This window comes from Hippocampus bargibanti, linkage group LG05, assembly GCF_051943395.1.
Source record: "Hippocampus bargibanti isolate YZ-2025 linkage group LG05, ASM5194339v1, whole genome shotgun sequence".
Lineage (NCBI taxonomy): Eukaryota > Metazoa > Chordata > Actinopteri > Syngnathiformes > Syngnathidae > Hippocampus > Hippocampus bargibanti.
In genome coordinates, this window is record NC_142738.1 from 29,856,553 (window position 1) to 29,881,311 (window position 24,759).

At 46.1% G+C, this 24,759-nt stretch overlaps 2 protein-coding genes across 3 annotated transcripts; both read right to left on the bottom strand.

Annotated features, from left to right (window-relative positions):
- Positions 1-743: 743 nt before the first annotated feature.
- Positions 744-3,194, bottom strand: gpr37a (G protein-coupled receptor 37a). 2 transcript variants are annotated; one of them, XM_088996592.1, is made up of 2 exons: positions 2,538-3,194; positions 744-1,709 (listed from the first exon to the last, which is right to left on the bottom strand). In XM_088996592.1, the coding sequence occupies exons 1-2, from the start codon at positions 3,045-3,047 to the stop codon at positions 918-920; spliced, it is 1,302 nt and encodes a 433-aa protein (XP_088852718.1). In that variant the 5' UTR covers positions 3,048-3,194; the 3' UTR covers positions 744-917. The 2 variants fall into 2 exon arrangements, with proteins under 2 accessions (XP_088852718.1, XP_088852717.1); XM_088996591.1 differs by having other exon boundaries at positions 2,370-3,194.
- Positions 3,195-5,233: 2,039 nt separating this feature from the next.
- On the bottom strand, positions 5,234-24,759 carry pot1 (protection of telomeres 1 homolog). The gene is made up of 20 exons (XM_088995968.1): positions 24,700-24,759; positions 19,839-19,960; positions 19,019-19,091; positions 18,860-18,951; positions 18,688-18,795; positions 18,405-18,576; positions 18,179-18,309; positions 17,127-17,423; positions 16,894-17,049; positions 12,958-13,142; positions 12,658-12,863; positions 12,224-12,299; positions 10,009-10,359; positions 9,819-9,916; positions 7,946-7,975; positions 7,631-7,790; positions 7,333-7,556; positions 6,328-6,466; positions 6,168-6,253; positions 5,234-6,074 (listed from the first exon to the last, which is right to left on the bottom strand). Exons 2-20 carry the CDS (start codon positions 19,944-19,946, stop codon positions 5,764-5,766), a joined length of 3,003 nt encoding a protein of 1,000 aa, XP_088852094.1. The 5' UTR covers positions 19,947-19,960; positions 24,700-24,759; the 3' UTR covers positions 5,234-5,763.

The window sequence follows — 24,759 nt, forward strand, 5'->3', positions numbered from 1 at the left end:
GTGACACTCGGCGATGGCCGCAGACGGGAATAAAAGCGGCGACAGAACAGTTACCTGGCTATCTAGCTAGCTACATATTTCCTATCTATAAGCTAGCTAGTTAGCTAGCTATCTATTAATAATAATAATAATAATAATAATACATTTTATTTCAAGTGCCTTTCAAAGCTCTCAAGGACACTTTATTTACAGTCACAGACAAGCATAGAAACAATTATCTAGCTAGCTAGCTTTCTATCTATTTTGAGTGAACGCTGGTGCATGTGGCTGCCGCTGCTCACCCATAGAAAAACTGATCCTGTGACTGAAAAGTGACCTTGAGAGTTTTGAAAGGTGCTTAGAAATGAAATGTATTCTTCTTCTTCTTATTATTATTAGAAAGACGACCCGGCCTGTGTCAACGTCCATTCTGGCTGTGCGAGCGCTGCAGTCGCTAACGAATCGTGTCTGCGCTCGGTGACTTTGACGAGTTTGCGCCGAGTCTGGCGGCAACTGCGATAGAAGACCAAATTCAAATATTATTATTATTATTATTAAGAGGCACCCGTAAATATGGCTAACTGGCTAGCTATCTGGCTGGCTAGCTATCTGGCCAACTATCTAACTGGCTAGCTATCTATTGGCTAGCTAGCTGGCTTTCTATCTGAGTTACTTCCAGTTTGAGTGAAAGTGTGGCTGCCGCTGCTCACCCGCAGAAACTTATCCAGTGACTGTAAAGTGACCTTGAGAGTTTTGAAAAGCGCTTAGAAATGAAAACTTTAATTGTTTGTCTTCTTGAAGTGGTCTATTGATCCGTGACATGACTCGCGGCGACATTAGTATGTGAGGCTAGCGCGCTGTTAGCCGATCGGCTCCGGTCGCCATAGCGACGGCAACAAATCCATCAGCGAGCGACACCACTCGGTGCGTGGTCCATCTCAGCAGCGCGTCGCCACCGTGGCGTCGGTGGCGGACCCGTCCCCATCGACGGCGGCGGCGTCAGCGCTAGCTAACTCCAGCTCGTCATTAGCGCCGCCGGCGCCGGCGTCGCTGCACTCCCGGCAACAACAGCAGCAGCAGTCCAGGAAGGCCCGGCGGAAAGGCGGGCACAGGAACAGGACCAGCGCTGGGGCGCCGGCCGCCTTGCAGAAGAGGAGCGCCTGGCTGAGCAGCCGCAGGCCGTCCAGCGTGCGGGGCGGCACCCCCGCCGCCATGTAGGCTACCACCACGTTGGAGACGTTCTCGGGGACCAGGCAGAAACCGTAGAGGACGGCCAGCGCCACCACCGTGCAGTTCATGCGGCTCTCCAGACGGATCTGCTTCCGAGTGCCGCGGGCCGGCGTCGGCGCCCTCTCGGCGCCGCGGATCTTGCGGGCGGTGGCCAGCGAGCACAAGATGGTGAAGAGGGTGGGGAGGCAGAAGTAACACCCGAAGAACCACCACACGCGGGCGCCACCGTAGGTCAGGCCCAGGACGTAAAGCGTGTCCGGCAGGCGAGTGGACACGCGGGCCACGCAGCGCTGCCGCCGGTCCTCCTCCGTCACCAGCTGACGGATGAGAAGCTCGGGGAGGGCCAGCAGCAGGGCCCCCGCCCAGATGACACCCAATTTGGCGCCGGTGGATGCCCAGTTGTCCGTCATTTCGTAATAGGAGCGCACGTTGGCGGCGGCGCGGTAGCGGTCGATGCACAGGGCGCACAGCGTGAACGTCGTCACGCCGAGGGAAGCCACCTGAAGGGAAAAAAGGGGAGGGGCATATAGTAATAATAATAATAATACTTTCATTTGTAAGCGCCTTTCAAAACTCTCAAGATCACTTTACAGTCACACGTTAAGTTTTTCTGCGGGTGAGCAGGGGCAGCCACACGCGCCAACGTTCACTCAACTCAGCCAGCTATACATAGTGAATAGATAGCTAGCTATATAGCTAGATAGCCAGCCAGATAGCAAATAGCTAGCAAATGATAATAATAATAATAATAATAATAATAATAATAATAATAATAATAATAATAATAATAATAAATATAAATACTAATACGGTATTAGTATTTATATTTTTGTAGTATTGGTATTAGTAATACCAATACTACTACTACTACTATAATAATAATAATAATAATAATAATAATAATAATAATAATAATAATAATAATAATAATAAAAAAAAATATAAATACTAATACGGTATTCGTATTTATATTTTTATAGTTTTTATTTTTTTTTATAGTTTTTTATTTTAGTATAGTTTTTATATACTACTACTACTACTACTACTAATAATAATAATAATAATAATAATAATAATAATAATAATATTTTTTATAGTGGGTGGAAATGAAAGGGGGACTATCCAATTGCTGGAGCGACAAAGGGGGCTCGCTCGCTGACCTCCAGGTAGGGGACGAGCATGCAGGCGGCTTCCCCCAGCAGCCAGTCGTCGGTGAGGGCGTGGAAGAGCACCAGCGGCAGGCACAAGAAAAGCAGCAAAAAGTCCCACAGCGCCATGTTGGCAAGCAGCGAGTGCGACACGCTCCTCATGTAGTAGTTGTGGCACACCATGAACATCAGCGACACGTTGCCCAGCACCCCCGCCGACACAACAGCCACGGCGCCCGCCAGCAAGGCGTAGGCGCCGGCCGCGCCGGCCCCCAGCGGGTAGAAAGGGTTCCGGACCCTCTTCGCCCTGTCGCCGCCGGCCGACGGCGGGGCTTCACTCGCCGCGTAGTCGTCGTCGAAGGGGTCGTCGAAGGCGCTGGCGTTGGGGCTCGAGGGAGGCTCCGACGGCGAGGTCTGCCGGGCAACCTCGGCTCGGCGCCGGGGACGTCGTCGCACCGCCCAGGACGGTGGCGGGTCGCTCGGTTGGCCGCCATCACTCGGCCGAAGCGCCGCGACCGTTACTGACTGACGCGCCGTCTCCGAGGTCGATTCCGGGCGAAGGACGTCCCGCGACGCCGTCGGCGGCGTCTCCGCGTCGAACGCGCGCCACCGTCGGCTCTGCCGAACCGCCAGGGCGCTCGCGGCTCCGGCGCACACCCACACGCACAACAGCCGGGCCAGGAGGGGCATGGCGGCTCGGTTCCGTTAAAGCCGACGCCGACCGGAGTCCCGCGGCGCGTCTGCCATCTCAACTTTCAAAAAAAAAATCACTGGGCGGTGGAGGGGGGGACTCTCAGCAGGCACGCCGGTCAGAGCGACTCGGAGGTCGGCGTGGAGTGACGGAGGAGCCCGGAGCGACGGAGGGTGCTGCGGGGGCAGGCCCAAAGGGGGGGTCGGAGGTGGGGGTCGTAGGGGCCGGTTGGGCGTCGGCACTGTCCCAAAAGTTGCTCGAACCCTGGGAAAATCATTTTAGAGTGGATTTGTTTTTAATTTTCTGGTCGTATATAAACGAGGGTGTATGTCAGGGGTCGGGAACCTTTTTTGACTAAGAGAGCCCTAAAGGTAAAATATTTAGAAATGTTTTTCAGTGAGAGCCACACACACGCACACACACACGCATTCCCACGCACGCACATGAACGCACGCAAGCACGTTATTTCAACAAAATGTCAGAATATAGTATTTAAAATAACTTTGTGATAATATTCACCATTAATATGAATAGTTTCTCATGATTGGTAAAAAAAATCCAGGCAAACGATGGGAATGAATGTCAACTTGCCAGGTTCATATGCGAAGGTACTGCTAGCTAGCCTGCACACTGCTCATTAGCTCGCACACTTGCTTTCTGCTGTCTCTCACAGAAGTACAGCGATACCTTGGCTTACGAACTTAATTGGTTCCCAGACAGAGTGTGTCAGGCTAAAAGTATGTATCCCAAAAAATAATTTACCCTAGGAAACCATTAAAATGAGAATAATCTGTTCCCAGGTCCCCATAAAATATAAATTTCTACTTTATAATTTTCTAAGCCTTAAAACTACACAAAATATACCTTATTTTATGTATAATAAATGTGCTATGGTATTATAATTAAAGAAACTACTGTATCATAAAGTTGTTTTATTTACCTTTATGATGATCGTTGATGACTTGATGGAATGGAGTGGTCGGTTTCATCAGCATGAAACACTTGATGAGGAACGTAGCCTTCTTCTTAAATCAAAGTCAAAGTTAGCTTTATTGTCAAATATGCTAATATGCATGACATACAGCACAGATGAAATTACTGTGCTCTCGGACCCAGCGTGCAAGGGACTTATGACAAATAAACATAATAAACACAAAAACGCCAAATTGCCATCACCATCTTGAGGAATGATCCCTTGTCGGTGCTTTCTCTGCGATAATTTTACCTTGTCCTCAACGATGTTCTGTTTAGCTGGGTTGATAGCTTTTTGCATCAAGTGTACAGACGGTTTGTGCGGGTTATTTGTGGAGCCTTGGGAATTTTAACCTTGCAGTCTACACTCTGTCTTTGAACTATCAAAGTTGAAACAAGTCCAAATTTCACAGTTTTCTATCCATTTAGTCACTCTGTCATCTGCCTGTCTCTTTAATGTTTAAACCACCTCCCCTCACTGCTGCGTTCTTGACCAATCACATGGCTTTAACCGAAGACTGGGGGCGGGGAATAGAGGACAAAAAAAGTCAGCTGCCATTTTATTTTTTGGAGAATGCTTTCACTCTCTGTCAGTAAACCCCCGCCATCACTGCCGCGTTCTTGACCAATCACGTGGCTTTAACCAACGGCTGGGGGCGGGGAATAGAGGACCAAAACAACCCGGCTGCCATTTTGTTAGAACGGGCTCGTTCGCGAATGACACATCATCATTGTGGGAGCTCCGTGTGTATCCCGAAAAATAGTCCGTATGCCAAGGTAAAATGTTCATAAATTTAACGTTCGTAAACCGAAAAGTTCGTAAGCCAATGGGTTTGTAAACCGGGGTATTACTGTATATTGATGCTAACGTTAGCATGGGGCTTGTCAAAGTGCCACTGATATTCAACTGTTTCATTCATGGTATTGTATCATTTTCGCTCCACAAAGATGAATCCTTCCGTCCATCCATTTTTTTTACTAGTCAGGCTTATTTAAAAGGAGGCGTTTACCGTTTCCAACATCAACGGCTCATCCAATCAAAATTGCGAACTTCCGCCAAAACAGGAAATGAACAGCCAAAAAGCGAGAATATGGTCAGCATTTAGTTTTATCTGCGAGCCAGATGCAAACATCAAAAGAGCCAGATATGGCTCAAGAGCCATCGATTCCCGACACCTTGATGGAGTAAATCGGCAATGAATCGTTCGTGGGCAACTTTTGACAACTTTATTGACTGAATAGCAGCAGCAACTTCCGATTTGAACATTTTCACCTGTCACACAAGTGGAAAACGAAGCCAAACGGGGTACTTCCTGTCCAATGAACCGCAAAAACACAAACGTATTCCTGATGGAGAGTTTTTGTATTTGCGTTTTTGTTTCTAGAGAAGTTCAAGGGGGTCAAAATAAAATGTCGGTGTGTCCCGATACTTTTATGCACATTACCTGCTGTATTTATCATAATAAAGCTAAACCCCAACTAGCCCCATTCCGTTTCCGGCACTTTTCAATTAGTGTCCTCACGACTCATGTCTTTACTTCGTGTTTGTGTCCAAAAGACATTTTGGTCTTTTTCTCTCTGAGATAGCGAAATCAACGCCGCCGCCGCCTCTGCGCACTGGTGTCCCAAGACTTTTGCACTTTCTCTTATGTCCTGTTTGTCACTTTTTTTTTTTTACTCCAAGTGCAAAACCAAGATGGCAATCAACGATTTTGGAAGTTTGAGCTCTTATTTTGAAAGGTCTTACTGTCTTTTTTTGACGCCGGTGTGACAGATCTGGTAGAAGTTTTGCGACTGGTCGCCGTTACCAGCGCGGTACGACGCCAAACACAAGTCCAGCCAGGGACGGCGGCCTACGGCGTCGTCGGGCGGACACAGCGAGTCCAGCGTTTGTCTGATTCGGTCCTGAGCTTCCTGACTGGCCGCGGCGTCGTCCGCCGACACGCCAAAAAAGGTTTCGGCGTCTCTCCAAAGGAAGACGTCCAGCGCGTCGCTGGCGTCCTGCAGGTGGAACTTGAGCAGCAGGACCGACTGGAGAAGCTGGACGCCAAACGCTGCGCGCCACAAAACAAAAAACGGGAAGAGACGGAATAGGTGAGACGGACGCGGAAAGCCAACGATGGACAAAGGACAACCTGAACAGCGACCTTCCGCGATGCTTTTCTCGTCCAGGATGTCGTCTGGGCCGGTTTTGGGTTCTCTGATGGCGGCGCCCTCAGAACATCGCTTACACCTGAGAAGAAAACACACCCAGCGGCCGTTGAGACGACGAGGCGGGCGCGATGTGGCGACGTTCGGCGTCCTGACCCGTAGAACCTCTTCCTGCCCCGGAAGAGGAAAGGCGCGCTGAGGTCCAACAGAGTCGGGTGACATCCCGGCGCCGAGCGCACGGGGACCACGTTGTGGTACGTGGCGGCCAGGTGACGCGCTTCCTGGAGCATCGGACCTGCCCAAACATCGCAAGGGCAGCGGCAACCTCAAATGTATTTTCACTTCCTCTCTAGCAATTTAAAAAATACATCGCTAGCTAGCTCGATCGCTAGCTAGCTTGATAGATGAACGTGGAATTTCACAAGTTTGATTTGCTTTTGCTGGCCGAAAAAAACTATTATTTTGCTAGCTAGCTTGGTCACTAGCAAGTTCGGTCGCTAGCGAGCTTGATCAAGCTATCGAGCTCGATCGCTAGCTAGCTCGATTGCTAGCTAGCTATCTCGGTCGCTAGCTAGCTCGGACGCTAGCTAGGTCGGTCACTAGCTAGCTCGGTCACTAGCTAGGTCGGTATATAGCTAGCTCGGTCGCTAGCTAGGTCGGTAGCTAGCTAGCTCGGTCACAAGTTTGATTTGCTTTTGCTGTCCGAAAAAAACGAGATTATTTCGCTAGCTAGCTTGATCAAACTATCGAGCTCGATCGCTAGCTAGCTCGATCGCTAGCTAGCTCAATTGCTAGCAAGCTGGCTCGATGACTAGTTAGCTAGCTCGGTCGCTAGCTCGCTCGGTCGCTAGCTAGGTCGCTAGCTAGGTCGGTCGCTAGCTAGGTCGGTCGCTAGCTAGCTCGGTCGCTAGCTAGCTCGGTCGCTATCTAGGTCGGTATCTAGCTAGCTCGGTCGCTAGCTAGGTCGCTAGCTCGGTCGCTAGCTAGGTCGGTAGCTAGCTAGCTCAGTCACAAGTTTGATTTGCTTTTGCGGGCTGAGTAAAACCATGTGGCGGGCCAGATTTGGCCCCCAGGCCTCGACTTGGACACCCACGCACTAAAACAACCTTGCCAGCCGTCCACGTGCTCCGACCTGGATTCTGGCCCGTTTCTTGACGTTACCCGTGAGGAAGATGATGTCCTTGGTCCTCCCCTGAGACACGAGTCTCTCCGATTGGTACACGGTGATCACGCGAGGGGGCGGTCCCTCCGCCAGATCGTAGTCGGGCAGGTAGACCCGCCCCGAGAGGGACCAAGGCGGCGGGAGGGCGGAGGCGGCGCTCAGGTCGTCGGCGTAGCCCTCGGCGAACACGCTCGCCAATCGCTTGTCGTTGGGAACGTCCTGCCTGTGGGCGAGGGTGGCGGGGGCAACCAATGAAAAAGCTCAGCCGGCGCGCTAACGCTAACGTGCGCGTCGTACATGGAGGTGCACTTGCTGCAGTAGAGTTTGAGCGCCCGGTGGAGTTGACGAGGCTGGTAGGATCGCAGCTGGGCTCGGACGTGATGGACGCCGCCCGGCTTGGCCCGCGACAGCTCGCCCAGGGTGACGACGCGCCCGACGTCGTGATGACACCTTCTCTCTGGAACGCGGCGCAAACATGGAAGAAAATGGACGAAAGACAACAACAACAACAAAGACGCTGACTTCAAGAGGATCAACCGGATTCAATCTATCTATTGGTTATTTATCAGCTTGCTAATCTCGCTATCGTACGTGCACGATTGTGTTTCATACCTGTGGTGAACTCAACTGAAGCCCCACCCCCTAAAATGGGGAAAAAAGGGGAGGGGCATCACGGTTATCATACTTCCAAAAAGATGTGATCCAATATTTCTTACAAGTTGGACAAATGCAAAGTGAGACAAAAGCATGTTGTGGCCACCAGGGGGCGGCATACATATACATACAGTGATACTTCAGCTTACGAATTTAATTGGTTCCCAGAAGTGCGTGTCAGGCGAAAGGTTCATCTGCCAAACATTATTTCCCATAAGAAAACATTAAAATGAGAATAATCCGTTCCCATGTCCCCATAAAACATCATTTTCTACTAAATAAGCATTAAAACTACGCAAAATACACCTTATTTTATGTATAAAAATGTGCTATTGTATTGGAATGAAAGAAATAAACTGTAGTGATACCTCAGTTTATGAACTTAATTGGTTCCCAGAAAGTACGTGTAAGGCGAAAGGTTCATCTGCCAAACATTATTTCCCATAAGAAAACATTAAAATGAGAATAATCCGTTCCCAGGTCCCCATAAAACATATTTTTCTACTAAATAAGCCTAAAAACTACGCAAAATATACCTTATTTTATGTCTAACAATGTGTATTGTACTGTAATTAGAGAAATAAACTGCACTGTATAATCAAGTGGTTTGATTGACCTTTGTTCGTGCACCATTCAGTTTGAGATGAAAGAAGAGAGGATCAAAGTATCCTTTTCACCAGTGGATCAGGGACGTCATGGTAAAATGTGCACATCGGCTACAAGCTAAATGTAGAAAGTAAACACGAAGCTCTAGCATCCATTGATAAAAAGAGATTGTCTCACATCTCCTGTCTCACGTAAATCCGCTTCAATTCCAAGCTGCGACAGGACCTCGTACGCATTGGCGCTCTGCGCTGAGACTCCTTTCTACTATAGGATCCATTTACCACATCCCATAAACATCATTGATAGTTTTGAAAGGCGCTTATAAATAAAATGTATTATTATTATTATTATTATTACTATTGTACTTTTCGATGTGCATTACCTTATCCTTTAAAAATACTGCTTTTAGCTTGCTAGCTAGCTTTCTATCTATTTGTGTTATTCCGGGCGATAATACCCTCACTCACAATGTCCCCTGCTCGCTGCTTTTCGTTAATCTAAATCAACAGAAGTTTTTCAACCTCTTGTAATTGCCTGAGACCGTTGCTTAGACAACACAGAAACACCCTTAGCCACATGTAGCAACTTAGCTACTACTGGGACGCTAAGTCACACAAACCTCGTTGGTGTATTTCAATGATCTCCTCCTTCTGTTCAACCATCATTTTCTTTTGTGTCCTCTTTGGCTTAAAACTAGCCTGTAGTGGGGTCTTTTTCGGTCCCATAATAGCAAAAGTACTCCACTTAATAGCAAACCACGTCTGCACTCAAAGAACGGGGGTGACAAAAACTAGTCCGCCAGCCACCGTGCCGCTGTTCGACCGTGTGGTTAGCCAAGACTATATACTCACGAATTTAAGGTTCGTGAGGCGATAAGTTTGTGAGCTAAAGCGTTCGTAAGCTGAGGTCTCACTGAATTTATTGTGGCTTATACACGACAATTTTCAATTTTGGTTCAGACTTGAGCAAGTATCAAGGAATTTCACAATTTTGATTTGCTTTCGCGGGCCGAATAAAATTAAGTGGCGGGCCAGATTTGGCCCCCGGGCCTCAATTTGGACGCCTGTCGGGAAATATGTTAAAAAAAATCAAGTATTGACCGCACAATACACAAAAAAAGAGCTATTTTCGCTTTGAAATGTGATTTCTCTTGACTCAAGAGAAGAAAATGTTTTTTAGACGGAATGTCATTGTTCAAGTGTTCCGAGAAAAGTCGTACGCTTACCTGGAGATGGCGGAGGCGCGTGGCATGTTTCCAACATGGCCGAGTCGTGCAGTTGGGGATGCGACCAATCCAGGTTTTCGTAGAACAGTCGCGTAACTCTGAGCGCAAAAGCACAGACGCTCGACGCCGTGGCGGCGGGAAGGGGGGGGGAGGGAACGTGTCTTAGGGGGGGGGGGGGCGTTCAGGTCACCTGATGAGCTCAGGAAGGTCGGGGTTGTCGTCGGGCAGCGGGCGGATGCCCCTGTTGTACGCCGTGCCGCCGTGGAGTTGAAAGGAGAGATGGTGGAGCTCCTCGGCCTGCGCGCCGCTTCGCCCGGGGATCTTGACGGAAGCCGGGATGGCGTGCAGGTTGGACAGCATCACAAAGTCACCGGGCTGCCGCGGGGGGGGTAGGACGAGAAGGACTTTTGGGGGACAAGCCTGTTTTCTTCTGAAGATTTCACAATGTCTTCCTTCTTGTTTTGAGCCGAAAAGACTCCATTTTGTTTTTTTTTGTTTTATTTTCAACACGATGAGTGAAAAACCAGCGGTGGCCAAGCTTCTCCTCGGCAAATCCAGCGTTCACTCAAACTGGAATAACTCAAATAGATGGCCAATAGATAACTAATAGATAGCTAGCTAGATAGCTAATAGATAGCACATAGATAGCAAGTTAGGTAGCCAGCTAGATAGCTAGTTAGCAAATAGATATCAAATAGATATGTAGCAAGGTAGCCAGCTAGATAGCGAGATTAGCTAGCTAATAGATAACTAATAGATAGCTAGCTAGCTAGATAGCTAATAGATAGAATATAGATATCTAGTTAGGTAGCCAGCTAGATAGCTCATTAGCAAATAGATATGTAGCAAGGTAACAAGCTAGATAGCCAGCTAGATAGCGAGATTAGCTAGCTAATATCAATGAAAAGGTTTCTTCAGCCGTCATCTGTACTTCCTTGAAGGTGTCGGACGTTTCGCTTCTTATCCAAGAAACTTTGTCAGCAAAGTAAAGTTAGCTAATAGATAACTAATAGATAGCTATCTAGCTAGAAAGCTAATAGATCGCAAATAGATAGCTAGTTAGGTAGGCAGCTAGATAGCTAGTTAGCAAATATTTATGTAGCACGGTAGCCAGCTTGATAGCCTTGCAAAAGTATTCGCCCCCCCTTGAACCTTGCAACCTTTCAACACATTTCAGGCTTCAAACATAAAGATATGAAGTTTTATTTTTTTGTCAAGAATCAACAACAAGTGGGACACAATCGTGAAGTGGAACAAACTGGATTGGATAATTTAAACTTTTTTAACAAATAAAAAACTGAAAAGTGGGGCGTGCAATATTATTGCTTGCTTTGAAGGACAACCGACGTCACTTTTTTGTTTCTTAACTGACATCAGAAAAACGTTTTATAGCATCTAAAATAGCCAAAACACGCAGTATGATATTTTTATTCGATTGCAAAACACCAATAAAAATGATTTAAAGTGTCCAAAATCTGCCAAAAAAATTGAGCTGCGAATTGGGAATTTTCAGAAAGTCCCGCCCCCAGTTCGTGACATCACGCCAAGATGTCTTGCCTTTCTCTAGAATCAAAACAATGGCTTCAGATTCGGAGAATATGCTTTCTTGTTACACATCCAGTTATGAATATGATTCAAATAGTTCTGAAGAGGAAAGCATACTTGTTTGCAATCGATTACAAAATTACATGTGCTATTTTGCGGCAACATTGGGGGAAAATCTCTCACCCCTAAAAAAGAGGAATAAAATGGCGACCTCCTGTGGCCACCTCCGTTACCACAGGCTGATAAATTCCTTATATGGAGCTTGGACACCCTCTTCTGGCAGCTTTTGGGTGCAACACAAAGTTTTCAGACCAAACAATACAGCAAAATACATTGACGTGATGGAAGGACTGCTACAATGTGTCTTTTTTTCGGTGTGGGGCGTTCCTTTAGTGACGTCACGTACGGACTCGTCACCAACTCGAAAACAAGACTTCCCGAATATTCAGCGCGAGTCTTAAAACGTAAAATATAGCTATATGCGGGGGAATCTTATTAAAATACGCTCAATATAAGTCATTTGAAGCCATTTTACAAATTATGGACACTTGTCCGGAGACGTCGGTTGTGCTTTAATACTTGGTTGCGCCACCTTTTGCTCCAATTACAGCTGCAAGTCGCTTGGAGAATGTTTCGATCAGTTTTACACATCGAGAGACTGACATTCTTGCCCATTCTTCCTTGCAAAACATGCAAAACGTCTTCAGCTCTTTCCACAGAATCTCAATTGGATTCAGGTCTGGACTTTGACTTGGTCATTCTCACACCTGGATTTATAGCGTTTATTTTTGAACCGTTCCATTGTAGATTTGGCTTTATGTTTTGGATCATTGTCCTGTTGGAAGATAAATCTCCGTCACATTCTCAGGCCTTGTGCAGATACCAGCATTTCAGAAATGTTCCTGTGTTTGGCTCCAACCATCTTCCCTGTTCCTGCTGAAGAAAAACAGGCCCAAAACATGATGCTGCCACCACCATATTTGACAGTGGGGATGGTGTGTTCAGAGCACCTTCTTCCACATCTTTGGTGTGTCTCCCAGGTGGCTTGTGGTAAACTTTAAACAAGACTTTTTATGGCTTTCTTCTTGCCACTCTACCATAAAGGCCAGATTTGTGCAGTGTACTTGATTGTTGTCCTATGGACAGACTCTCCCGCCTCAGCTGTAGATCTCTGCAGTTCATCCAGAGTGATCAGCGACCTCTTGGCTGCATCTCTGATCGGATTTCTCCTTGTTTGAGAAGAAAATTTGGAGGGACGGCCTGGTCTTGGTAGATTTGCTGTGGTCTGATTCACCTTCCATTTCAATATGATGGCTTGCACAGTGCTCCTTGAGATGTTTAAAGCTTGGGAAATCATTTTGTATCCAAAGTTCAAGTGTTCCGAGAAAAGTCGTACGCTTACCTGGAGATGGCGGAGGCGCGTGGCATGTTTCCAACATGGCCGAGTCGTGCAGTTGGGGATGCGACCAATCCAGGTTTTCGTAGAACAGTCGCGTAACTCTGAGCGCAAAAGCACAGACGCTCGACGCCGTGGCGACGGGAAGGGGGGGGGGGGAGGGGCGTGTCTTAGGGGGGGGGGGGGCGTTCAGGTCACCTGATGAGCTCAGGAAGGTCGGGGTTGTCGTCGGGCAGCGGGCGGATGCCCCTGTTGTACGCCGTGCCGCCGTGGAGTTGAAAGGAGAGATGGTGGAGCTCCTCGGCCTGCGCGCCGCTTCGCCCGGGGATCTTGACGGAAGCCGGGATGGCGTGCAGGTTGGACAGCATCACAAAGTCGCCGGGCTGCCGCGGGGGGTGGGAGGACGACAAGGACATTTGGGGGACAAGCCTGTTTTCTTCTGAAGATTTCACAATGTCTTCCTTCTTGTTTTGAGCCGAAAAGACTCCATTTTGTTTTTTTTTTGTTTTATTTTCAACACGATGAGTGAAAAACCAGCGGTGGCCAAGCTTCTCCTCGGCAAATCCAGCGTTCACTCAAACTGAAATAACTCAAATAGATAGAAAGTTAGCTAGCTGGCCAATAGATAGCTAGCTAGATAGCTAATAGATAGCACATAGATAGAAAGTTAGGTAGCCAGCTAGATAGCTAGTTAGCAAATAGATATCAAATAGATATGTAGCAAGGTAGCCAGCTAGATAGCCAGCTAGATAGCGAGATTAGCTAGCTAATAGATAGCTAGCTAGATAGCTAATAGATAGCAAATAGATATCTAGTTAGGTAGCCAGCTAGATAGCTCATTAGCAAATAGATATGTAGCAAGGTAACCAGCTAGATAGATAGCTAGATAGCCAGCTAGATAGCTCATTAGCAAATAGATATGTAGCAAGGTAACCAGCTAGATAGATAGCTAGATAGCCAGCTAGATAGCGAGGATTTGTGCAGTGTACTTGATTGTTGTCCTATGGACAGACTCTCCCGCCTCAGCTGTAGATCTCTGCAGTTCATCCAGAGTGATCAGCGACCTCTTGGCTGCATCTCTGATCGGATTTCTCCTTGTTTGAGAAGAAAATTTGGAGGGACGGCCTGGTCTTGGTAGATTTGCTGTGGTCTGATTCACCTTCCATTTCAATATGATGGCTTGCACAGTGCTCCTTGAGATGTTTAAAGCTTGGGAAATCATTTTGTATCCAAATCCGGCTTTAAGGGACAACCGACGTCTCCGGACAGGTTGTGTCCATAATTTGCAAAATGGCTTCAAATGACTTCTACTGGGCGTATTTTAATAAGTTTCCACCGCATATAGCTATATTTTACGTTTTAAGACTCGCGCTGAACATTCAGTAAGTCTTGTTTTTGAGTTGGTGACGAGTCCTTACGTGACGTCAGAAAGGGACCACCTCCTGACCGTAAAAAAGACGCATTGTAGTGTCTTTCCATCATGTCAATGTATTTTGCTGTACAGTTTTTTTTAAACCATGTGTTACACCCAAAGGCCGCCAGCAGAGGGAGTCCAAGCTCCATGGAAGAAAGTATCAGCATGTGGAAATGGGCTGATTCATTCCTCACAGCTCGGTGGCCATTTTCTTGCCTCTTTTTGGGTGAGACCCCCCCACCCCCCGTTTGCCTCAAAATGACACGGAATAAATACTTTAATCGATTGCAAACATGTATGCTTTCCTCTTCAGAACTATTTGAATCATATTCATAACTGGATGCGTAACAAGAAAGCATATTCTCCAAATCTGAAGCCATTGTTTTTATTCTCCAGCAATGCAAGACGTCTTGGCGTGACGTCACGAACTGGGGGCGGGACTTTCTGAAAATGCCCAATTCGCAGCTCAATTTTTTGCAGATTTTGGACACTCTAAGTCATTTTTATTGGTGTTTTGCATTTGAATAAAAATATCATACTGCGTGTTTTGGCTATTTTAGATGCTATAAAACGTTTTTCTGATGTCAGTTAAAAAACAAAAAAGTAACGTCGCTTGCCCTTTAAACTTCTCCACAACAGTATCTTGGACCTGCCTGGTGTGTTCCTTGGTTTGCATGATGCTTTCTGCACTTCGAACAGAACCCTGAGACTTTGACAGAGCAGGTGTATTTATACGGAGACTTGGTTACACATAGTTGGATTCTATTTATCATCACCAGTCTGTTAGGACAACAATGGATTATTCGGAGATCCTCATTGAACTTCTGGAGTGAATTTGTTGCGCTGAAAGTAAAGGGGCCGAATAATATTGCACGCCCCACTTTTCAGTTTTTATTTTTATTTTTTAAGTTTAAATTATCCAATAAATGTTGTTCCATTTCACGATTGTGTCCCACTTGTTGTTGATTCTTGACCAAAAAATTAAATTTCATATCTTTATGTTTGAAGCCTGAAATGTGGCGAAAGTTTGCAAGATTCAAGGGGGCCAAATACTTTTGCAAGGCACTTTAGAGAGCCAGCTAGATAGCGAGATTAGCTTGCTAATAGATAACTAATAGATAGCTAATAGAAAGCATACAGATAGCTAGTTATCAAATAAATATCAAATAGATATGTAGAAAGGTAGCCAGCAAGATAGATAGCTAGATTAGCTAGCTAAGAGATAACTAATAGATAGCTAGCTAGCTAAAAGATAGCATATAGATAATAATAATACATTTAATATCTAAGCGCCTTTCAAAACTGTCAGAGACACTTTACAGTCATGGGATAAGAACTTTTTTTTTATGCGGGTGAGCAGCAGCAGCCATTCGCTCAAGCGTTCACTCTCCCGGAAGTAACAATCGATAATAGATAGCTAGTTAGGTAGCCAGCTAGATAGCTCGTTAGCAAATAGATATCATATAGATATGTAGCAAAGTAGGCAGCTAGATAGATAGCAAGATTAGCTATCTAATAGATAACTAATAGCTAGCTAGCTAGATAATAGATAGAATATTGATAGCAAATAGATAGCAAATAGATATCAGATATGTAGCAAGGTAACCAGCTAGATAGCTAGATTAGCTAGCTAATAGATAACTAATAGATAGCTAGATTGCTAATAGATAGCAAATAGATAGCTAATTAGGTAGCCAGCTAGATAGCTAGTTAGCAAATAGATATCAAATAGATATGTAGCAAGGTAGCCAGCGAGATAGATAGCTAGATAGCCAGATAGATAGCAAAATTAGCTCACTAATAAATAACTAACAGACAGCTAGGTAGATAGCTAATAGATAGCAAATAGATGGCTAGTTAGGGAGCCAGCTAGATAGCTAGTTAGCAAATAGATATGTAGCAAGGTAGCCAGCTACATAGATAGCTAAATAGCCAACTAGATAGAGAAATTAGCTAGCTAATAGATAACCAATATATAGCGAGTTAGATCTATAGCTAATAGATAGCAAATAGATACCAAGTTAGGTAGCCAGCTAGATAGCTAGTTAGCAAATAGATATCAGACATGTAGCAAGATAGACAGCTAGATAGCTATCTAGATAGCCAGCTAGATAGTTATATTAGCTAGCTAATGAATAACTAATAGATAGCCAGCTAGAGATCTAGCCATCTAGCTAATAGATAGCAAATAGATAGCCAGCAAGGCAGCCCGCTCGATAGCGGGATTAGCGAGCTAATAAATAACTAATATTAAGCTAGAGAGCAAGCCAGCTAGCTAATAGATAGCCAGCGAGATAGCCAGCCAGATAGCTAGATAGCAAATAGATATCAGACATGTAGCAAGATAGACAGCTAGATAGCTATCTAGATAGCCAGCTAGATAGTTATATTAGCTAGCTAATGAATAACTAATAGATAGCCAGCTAGAGAGCTAGCCATCTAGCTAATAGATAGCAAATAGATAGCCAGCAAGGCAGCCCGCTCGATAGCGGGATTAGCGAGCTAATAAATAACTAATATTAAGCTAGAGAGCAAGCCAGCTAGCTAATAGCGAGATAGCCAGCCAGATAGCAAGCTCAATAGCTCAAGTGAAGCAACATGATGTCAACAAACTGGGAATGACCCAATGTTTGTTGTCTCAATGGGACATCATATTATGCATTTTCTCATGATAGCAATTTTGATTGACAGATTGCCATGTTTTGCATGGGAATTGTGACCTTGAAGTGCTGGGCGGAGAGCACGTGGTTGTCGTACACCAGCACGTTGGCGATGAGCTTCTCGTGCTCCTCGGCGAAAGAGGACGGACCCTCCACCTCCTTGGGGTCCACCGTCACTTTCAGCAGAGCGTGAGGACATTGGGTGGCGTCCCACACCTGCATGAGAGGGGAAGGGGGGACGGAACTAAATCCCGTTCCCGAAAACCGCTTGACTCCATCGGGGGCCGCCTTACCCTGAGGAGGGTGCAGGTGGAGTCGACGGGTGCTTTGGCCAGCAGCTGGCAGGCCAGGTTAAAGAACATCCGGGGCCGGACGTGGGCCAGCGAGACGGTGGCGGGCTGCGGGGACAGCAGATCCTGGCCCGCCGCCCAGGAGCGCAGCTCCGTCACAATGCGACGATCCTCCTCGGTCAGGCGAAGGGAGGGGGCGCCGCCCCGCGCCTCCACCAAGGTCGACTCCGCCCCGTCGAAGGACAGCGCGGAAAAGCCGAAGGTGGTGGTTAGCGTCAGGCTACCGTTGTACAGCTTAACCTGCGGACAGGCGGGACGTGACGCCATGCACTGAGGCCGAAAAGCGCAGAGGCCAAAACGTGCCGGGGCCCAAAAGCGCCCAGGCCCAAAGGCACCGGGGCCCAAACACGCCATGGCCTAAATGCGTCGTAGCGCAAATGCGCCGTGGCCCAAACACGGCGTAGCCCAAATGCGTCATAGCCTAAAACGCTGTGGCCCAAAAGCATCGTAGTCCAAACGCGCCATGGCCCAAACGTGCCGTGGCCCAAACGCGCCGTGGCCCAAACGCGTCGTGGCCCAAACGTGTCGTGGCTCAAACGCGCCATGGCCCAAATGCATCGTAGCCCAAACACGGCGTAGCCCAAATGCGTCATAGCCTAAAACGCTGTGGCCCAAAAGCATCGTAGTCCAAACGCGCCATGGCCCAAACGTGCCGTGGCCCAAACGTGTCGTGGCTCAAACGCGCCATGGCCCAAATGCGTCGTAGCCCAAACACGTCGTAGCCCAAATGCGCCTTGACCCAAACACGTCATAGCCCAAACACGCAGTGGCCAAAACACGTCGTAGCCCAAATGCGCCTTGACCCAAACACGTCATAGCCCAAACACGCAGTGGCCAAAACACGTCGTAGCCCAAATGCGCCTTGACCCAAACACGTCATAGCCCAAACACGCAGTGGCCAAAACACGTCGTAGCCCAAATGCATCGTGGTCCAAACACGCCCTGGTCCTATCACGGCCACACCCAAATGCGATTCCCCTCGATCGATACGAAACCTTGACTTTGCGCAAACGCACGATGTCGCCGATCTGGGAGATTTGCGGGTGCTTCTCCAGCTTGGCGGCGAAAATGCTGCACATGACTTTTTGCTCCGACTGGTCGACGATCTTTAGGCTGGAGCAGAAATCTGCGCAAAAGGCGACAGAAACGTGTCCAGCAAGTCGCCTCCTCGCCAATGGCGTGCGTGGCAACCGACGCACCAAACGCCGTTTCATTTCCAACCTGATCCGCGGCTCTTGAAGGGCTCTTTGAAGAAGACCACCACGCCGTACACATTGACCACGTCTCCGTCTTTTAGGTCCCCAAGCTTGACGTAGGAAGACGGCGGCGGGCCAGAAACCTTCTTCTTGGCTCCTTGCGGAGATGCGAGCTTAGCGCGGCGGCGGCGAGACACCTGAAGCGCAAAAACGCACACGGGTGGCTTGCCTTAGTTTTGGTTTGATCTCCAATGAAAGCCATTTTCTTTGCTTTTGAGGACAACGTGAACGCGGTCGGGAGTCCTCACGCCAATCAAGGCTTCTTCTCCCGACAGCAGAAGGTGGCACCAATGACGCCGGTCCTGCCGCGCCGTGGGAGATTTGCCCAACGCGAAGCCCGAGACCGTCACCACGTCCTGGTGGGAAACACCAGACGGAGACCAGGTTTTGCTTTGTGCCCTCGCCGGCCACGGGACATACCCCCTCGTTGACAGCCTGGCAGAAGTCGCTGGCCAGCGTCCCCAGCAGGACCACGTTGATGGACGAGGCCTCCTCGGGTCCGGACTTCTCTTCTGACGAAGAGCACAAGCGGAAGGAAGTCAGTCCAGCTGATGTCCCGACACGAGTCCAGCTTCCTACCTTCAATGACGACCTTCAGAATAAAGTCGTGACTCGGCGACGACACCAGCGGCCCTTTGTGGACCACTCGGCCCTGGACGTGTGCAGCCACAAAATAGTTTATCATTACAGTGATACCTCAGCTTACGAACTTAATTGGTTCCCAGAAAGTGTGTGAAAGGCGAAAAGTTCATCTTCCAAACATTTAGTTCGAATGAGAAACCATTAAAATGAGAATCATCCGTTCCCAGGTCCCCATAAAACATCATTTTCTACTAAATACGCCTTAAAACTACACAAAATAGACCTTATTTTATGTATAATAAATGTGCTATTGTATTGTCATTAAAGAAATAAACTGTACTGTATCGTAAAGTGGTTTTATTGACCTTTGTGATGGTTGTTGATGTAGTTGCCTCTTGATGATATCCGAGTGAAGTTGCCGTGCTTTCTTTGCGATAATACCCTCACTCACACTGTACCCTGCTAGCTGCTTTTCATTAATCCAAATCAAAAGAAGTCTTTCAACCTCTTCCATTGCCTGAAACCATTGCTTAGACAACACAGAACACCCTTAGCCACACGTAGCACTTAGCTCCAGTTCGGCCGTGTGGTTTGGTGTTCTTCAGCTAAAAACTAGCCCGCCAGACATTGTGGCGTTCCGTGTGTTTCCTGAAAACTAGTTCGTATGCCAAGATTAGATTCTTGCGAATTTAATGTTCGTAAGGTGAAAAGTTTGTGAGCTGAAGCGTTCGTAAGCCGAGGTATCACTGTATCTCAGATCTCGATTCATTTTTTTGGAGGGGGCAGAAAAGACTGCAAGTGGTTGCCAGGACCTTACCTTGACCGAATGGTGTCTGTAGTCACGGCCAGTGCTGATTTCAGCGATTGGAACGATGGTCAGGTGACCACCTGGCCCCGCCCCTTCCTCCAACACAACAACAGGCATGGCAAGGGCAGCGGCTTGCAAGGAAAACAAAAACACACATCTAATAATCATCATAATAATTGGTGAGTATAGCTTTTGCTTTTTTTGAATGTTGCTGTGCGAGTTGCTTGTTCTGTAGCTACAAAGGGACATAAGACTTCTCGTGCCGGTCCCAAGCCCGGATAATACAGAGGGTTGTGTCAGGAAGGGCATCCGACGTAAAAGCTTGGCCAAAACAAGCATGCGGATCAAACCTCTGAAGATGGACGACACTGATTTGCTGAACATTTACACCATTGCACAGTAGATGACAAACGCTAGGTACGGCTAGCCTGTGCATCCAAAAAACCTGTATATAACTGTTGAGGTTAATACACCACAATCGTCTTCAACGATACTTTTGCTGTAATTGTGACAGGTTAAAAAGTACCTTATTTAGTATTTTGGTAACATTCGCATAGTTACATTAGTTTACAAATGATATAAGTCTCGTTATATCGATATTCTCGGGAGTCCGAAAAAATATCGATATAACCGGGACTATCGATATATCCGATCCTGCGGCATGTACATTTTCTCCTCGCAGTCATAGAAATAGTATCGTAATAAGCAGTACTATCGATGTAACCGATATCGATATAACAAGACTTAACTGTATATCTAAAATATATATTTATTTAAACAAGGAACGCCTGCTTTGTTTAGTGTTTCGTGTCGGACCGATTTAAATTGTTGGACAGGAAGTTGTTGTGCGCATACGTCTGCATTCGAAACAATTCACAGTTGAGTCAGGACGTACACCACCGCATCTCCCTTACCATAGTGGAGAGCGCAACATTTTGGAGGCACCGCTGGGATATTTTGGTTCGAGTGTTGTGTACCAGCCGCGGGTAGAAGCCGTGGGTTGTTGCTGACCATAAAGAGGTCCTCAACACAACATCAAGTGAGAGCATCAAGGCAATGTTGGCCAAGTGGAATGATGTGCAGGCTTTTATTAAACAGTTCCATCCAGAAAAGACAACGATCCAAATTGAACCTCACACCACCAGACCGGTTTAATGAAGGGTTTTGTTGTTTTATAAGAATCGCCTCTTTTACCCCCCTTTCAAACCATCTATGTTCTTTCGCTAAGATTTTAACCTCATTGTCGTCAAATGAGTGGTTAGTAGCTTTTAGGTGCAAATGTACTGCCGATTGAGGCCCACTAGTATTATCCCTGCGATGTTGATAAAGTCTTTTTTTGAGAATTTGTTGAGTCTCCCCAATGTACTGCTCTTTACAATTTTCATTCTTACAATGTATGGAATAAACTACATTACTTTGTTTTTCATTTGGTAGCCTATCTTTTGGATGCACTAATTTTTGCCTTAACGTGTTTATCGGTTTGAAATAAGTAGGAATTTTATGTTGCCAAAGGACTCTTTGTAATTTTTCAGAAACTCCTGCAATGTACGGTACTGCTACTCCTCTCCTTTTAGAATCTTGAGAATTATTGGTTTCGTTCGCTATTCTTTCTTTCTGACATTTGTTGAATGACCACTGAGGGTACCCACAGTTAGTGAGTGCTCTCCTGATATGTTTTGACTCCTTTTCTCTACCTTCAGTGCTAGTTGGTATTAGTTTAGCCCTATGCTGGAGGGTTCTGATAACTCCTAGTTTATGTTGTAAAGGGTGGTTAGAGTCAAAAAGTAAGTATTGGTCAGTGTGCGTAGCCTTCCTAAAGACTTCTGTTTTTAGCGCTCTGTCCTCTTTTATAATTACTTTACAATCCAAGAAGGCTAGTTGGTTCTCTTGAATGTCCTCACGAGTAAATTTAATGTTGAAGTCTACAGAGTTGAGATGATCTGTGAAGGATTGAATTTCTTGTTTCTTAATTATGACAAAAGTATCGTCCACATATCTAAACCAGTGTCTAGGTTTTGTCCCTGGGAAGGATGTGAGGGCCTGTTTCTCCATCTCTTCCATGTAAAGATTAGCCACTATGGGTGAAACTGGTGAGCCCATAGCACAACCATGGATTTGTTTATAAAATTTTTCCCGAAATTGAAAATACGTAGTATTAAGGCAGATTTCTAATAATTGGCAGATGTGATCCGGTTTCAGTTTGGTTCTTTCATGCAGAGAAACATCCGCCAGCAGCCTCGTCCTCACCACTGAGACTGCTGCTGGGGTTGGGACAGATGTAAAGAGAGAAGTCACATCGTATGATGCCAAAGTTTCCTCAGGTTCCAATATGAGGTCTTTGATCCTCTCTACAAACCCTGTGGTGTTCTCTACGTGGTATTCTGTGTTACCAACCAATGGAGCTAAAATAGTTTTTAAATATTTGGCTACATTGTATGTAGAGGAGTCAATGCTACAAACAATGGGTCGGAGGGGGAACCCTTCTTTATGTATTTTTGGCAGGCCATAGATACATGGCGTGGTCTCTCCCGGGTATAATCTAAAATACATCTGTTTGTCTATATGTTTTCCTTTCTCTAGAAGGGGGAAGGGGGAAAGAAGAAGGGGGAACCCTTATCGATATCTATGAGAATCATCAACATGATGAATGATATGTGATGCCTCAGTTTCGTAAGACCTTTCAAGTCAGAAAGCAACAGGTGTCAATTAAGAGCCATCAACAACCATCACAAATGTAAATAAACTGACTTTATAAAGTACATTGTGTGTAGTTTTAAGGCTTATTTAGTTGAAAATTATATTTCATGGAGACCTGGGAACGGATTATTCTCGTTTTAATGGTTTCCTATGGGAAATTAATGTTTGGGATACACACTTTTTGCCTTACATACTTTGTCTCGGAACCAATTAAGTTCGTAATCCAAGACCCCACTGTACATTTGATTTCTAAGCGCCTTTCAAAACTCTCAAGGTCACTTTACAGTCACAGGATCAATTTTTCAGTGGGTGAGCGGCGGCAGCCACATGCGCCAGCGTTCACTCAACCCGGAAGTGACTTAAATAGATGGAAAGCAAGCTAGGTAGCCAATAGATAGCTAATAACTAGTTAGCTAGCCAGCCAGCTAGATAGCTATATACCTAATAGATAGCTAGCTAGATAGCCGGTCAGCCAGCACGCAGTATGATATTTTAGTCAAATGCAAAACAGCAATAAAAATGACTTAAAGTGTGTAAAAAGTACTTCAATTTGAAACCGGAAGTGGCCAGTTTCAGAAGGTCCCGCCCCCATATTCGTGGTGTCACGGTAAGATGTCTTGCCTTGCTCTAGAATCAAAACAATGGCTTCAGATTCGGAGAATCTTGTTACTCATCCAGTTATGAATATGATTCAAATAGTTCTGAAGAGGAAAGCATACATTTTTGCAATCGATTAAAAAATGTATTCCGTGTCATTTTGAGGGGGGAAATGTAGCACCGAAAAGAGGCAGAAGAGGGCGACATAGCTCCGTGGAAAGCTCAGTGGAAACAGGCTGATTAATTCCTTACAATTTTTGTCAGTGAATATCAAATAGATGCTCGGTGACACACACAAGGATTCACCATCGCATTATTTATGTGTTTTCCTTCTTATTTCGCCATCAACACGAAGTTTTCAGACGAAACAAAGTATTGCAAAATGCATTGAGGTGATGCAAGGTATGTCCTTTCTCGCTGAGGGGCGTTCCTTCAGTGACGTAGGGTGAGGACTCATCACCAACTCAAAAACAAGACTTCCGGAATATTCAGCGCAAGTCTTAAAACGTAAAATATAGCTATTGGCGGTGTAATCTTTGTAAAATACGCTCAGTAGAAGTTATTTGAAGCCATTTTACAAATTATGGACACAACGTGTCCGGAGATGTCGGTTGTCCTTTAAAGCTTAGAGTTTTAGGGGTTTCAGGCTGAGGCTTTTCAGGTTTAGGATTAGGTTTTTTGGGTTTCAGGCTTAGTTTTTTGGGGGGGTTTCAGGTTTAGGGTTTTTGGGTTTCAGGCTTAGGGGTTTCAGGGTTTCAGGCTTAGGCTTTGCAGGCTTAGGGTTTTAGAGGTTTCAGATTTCGGCTTTTCAGGCTTAGGGTTTTAGGGGTTTCAGATTTAGGCTTAGATTTTTTGGGTTTCAGGTTTAGGATTTTAAGGGTTTCAGGTTTAAGGGTTTTTGGGTATCAAGCTTGGGCTTTTCAGGTATAGTTTTGCTTTGCTTGACTGCTGCTGTGCTGATGACAACTTCGTGTTTGGGAGCCTTTTCCTGAGCATCTTAATCTTTGTTAAGTTCAGAGTTGCTTGTTCTGTAGCCACAAAGTGACACAGGTCAGTGTCTTCTTGTCCCTGATAAATACAGACGGTTGTGTCAGGAAGAGCATCAGACGTCAAAGCTTGGCAAAAACAAACATGCCAATCAAAACTCTGAAGATGGAGAACACTGATTTGTTGTGGCGGCCCCTTGAAGGGAAAAGCCCAAAGGAAAAGAAGATTCTGTGGAACTGTGCAGGTTTAAAGAAATGCATGTGTGTTATCACGAAGGATAAAAAATATCCCAAGTTATTCGATTTTTTTTTTTTTGGGGGGGGGGGGGGATATTACTCTACACTGACCAAGGCGACAACCGTAGTTGTGCTTTCATCGGATTTCGTGTACGCCGACTATTAATGACAAACAATTTAACTTTCACGACTGCCCGTCGAAAGACGGAACGCAAGAGCGTCGGGATAACGCATTTAGTAAATAAAACGGTCGCAGAAAAGAATGTCTGGCAAAGTTCGCCAAACTCGCTTTTCAGTTTTCTAAAAGGACGATTGGTGGACATTAGGAGCATTATTCAAGTGTTAAAACTTACCTTTTACTTGTTTCCCCTCGCGGTGTTTTCGAACTGCCGGGTTGCTCGTGTGCGCATGTG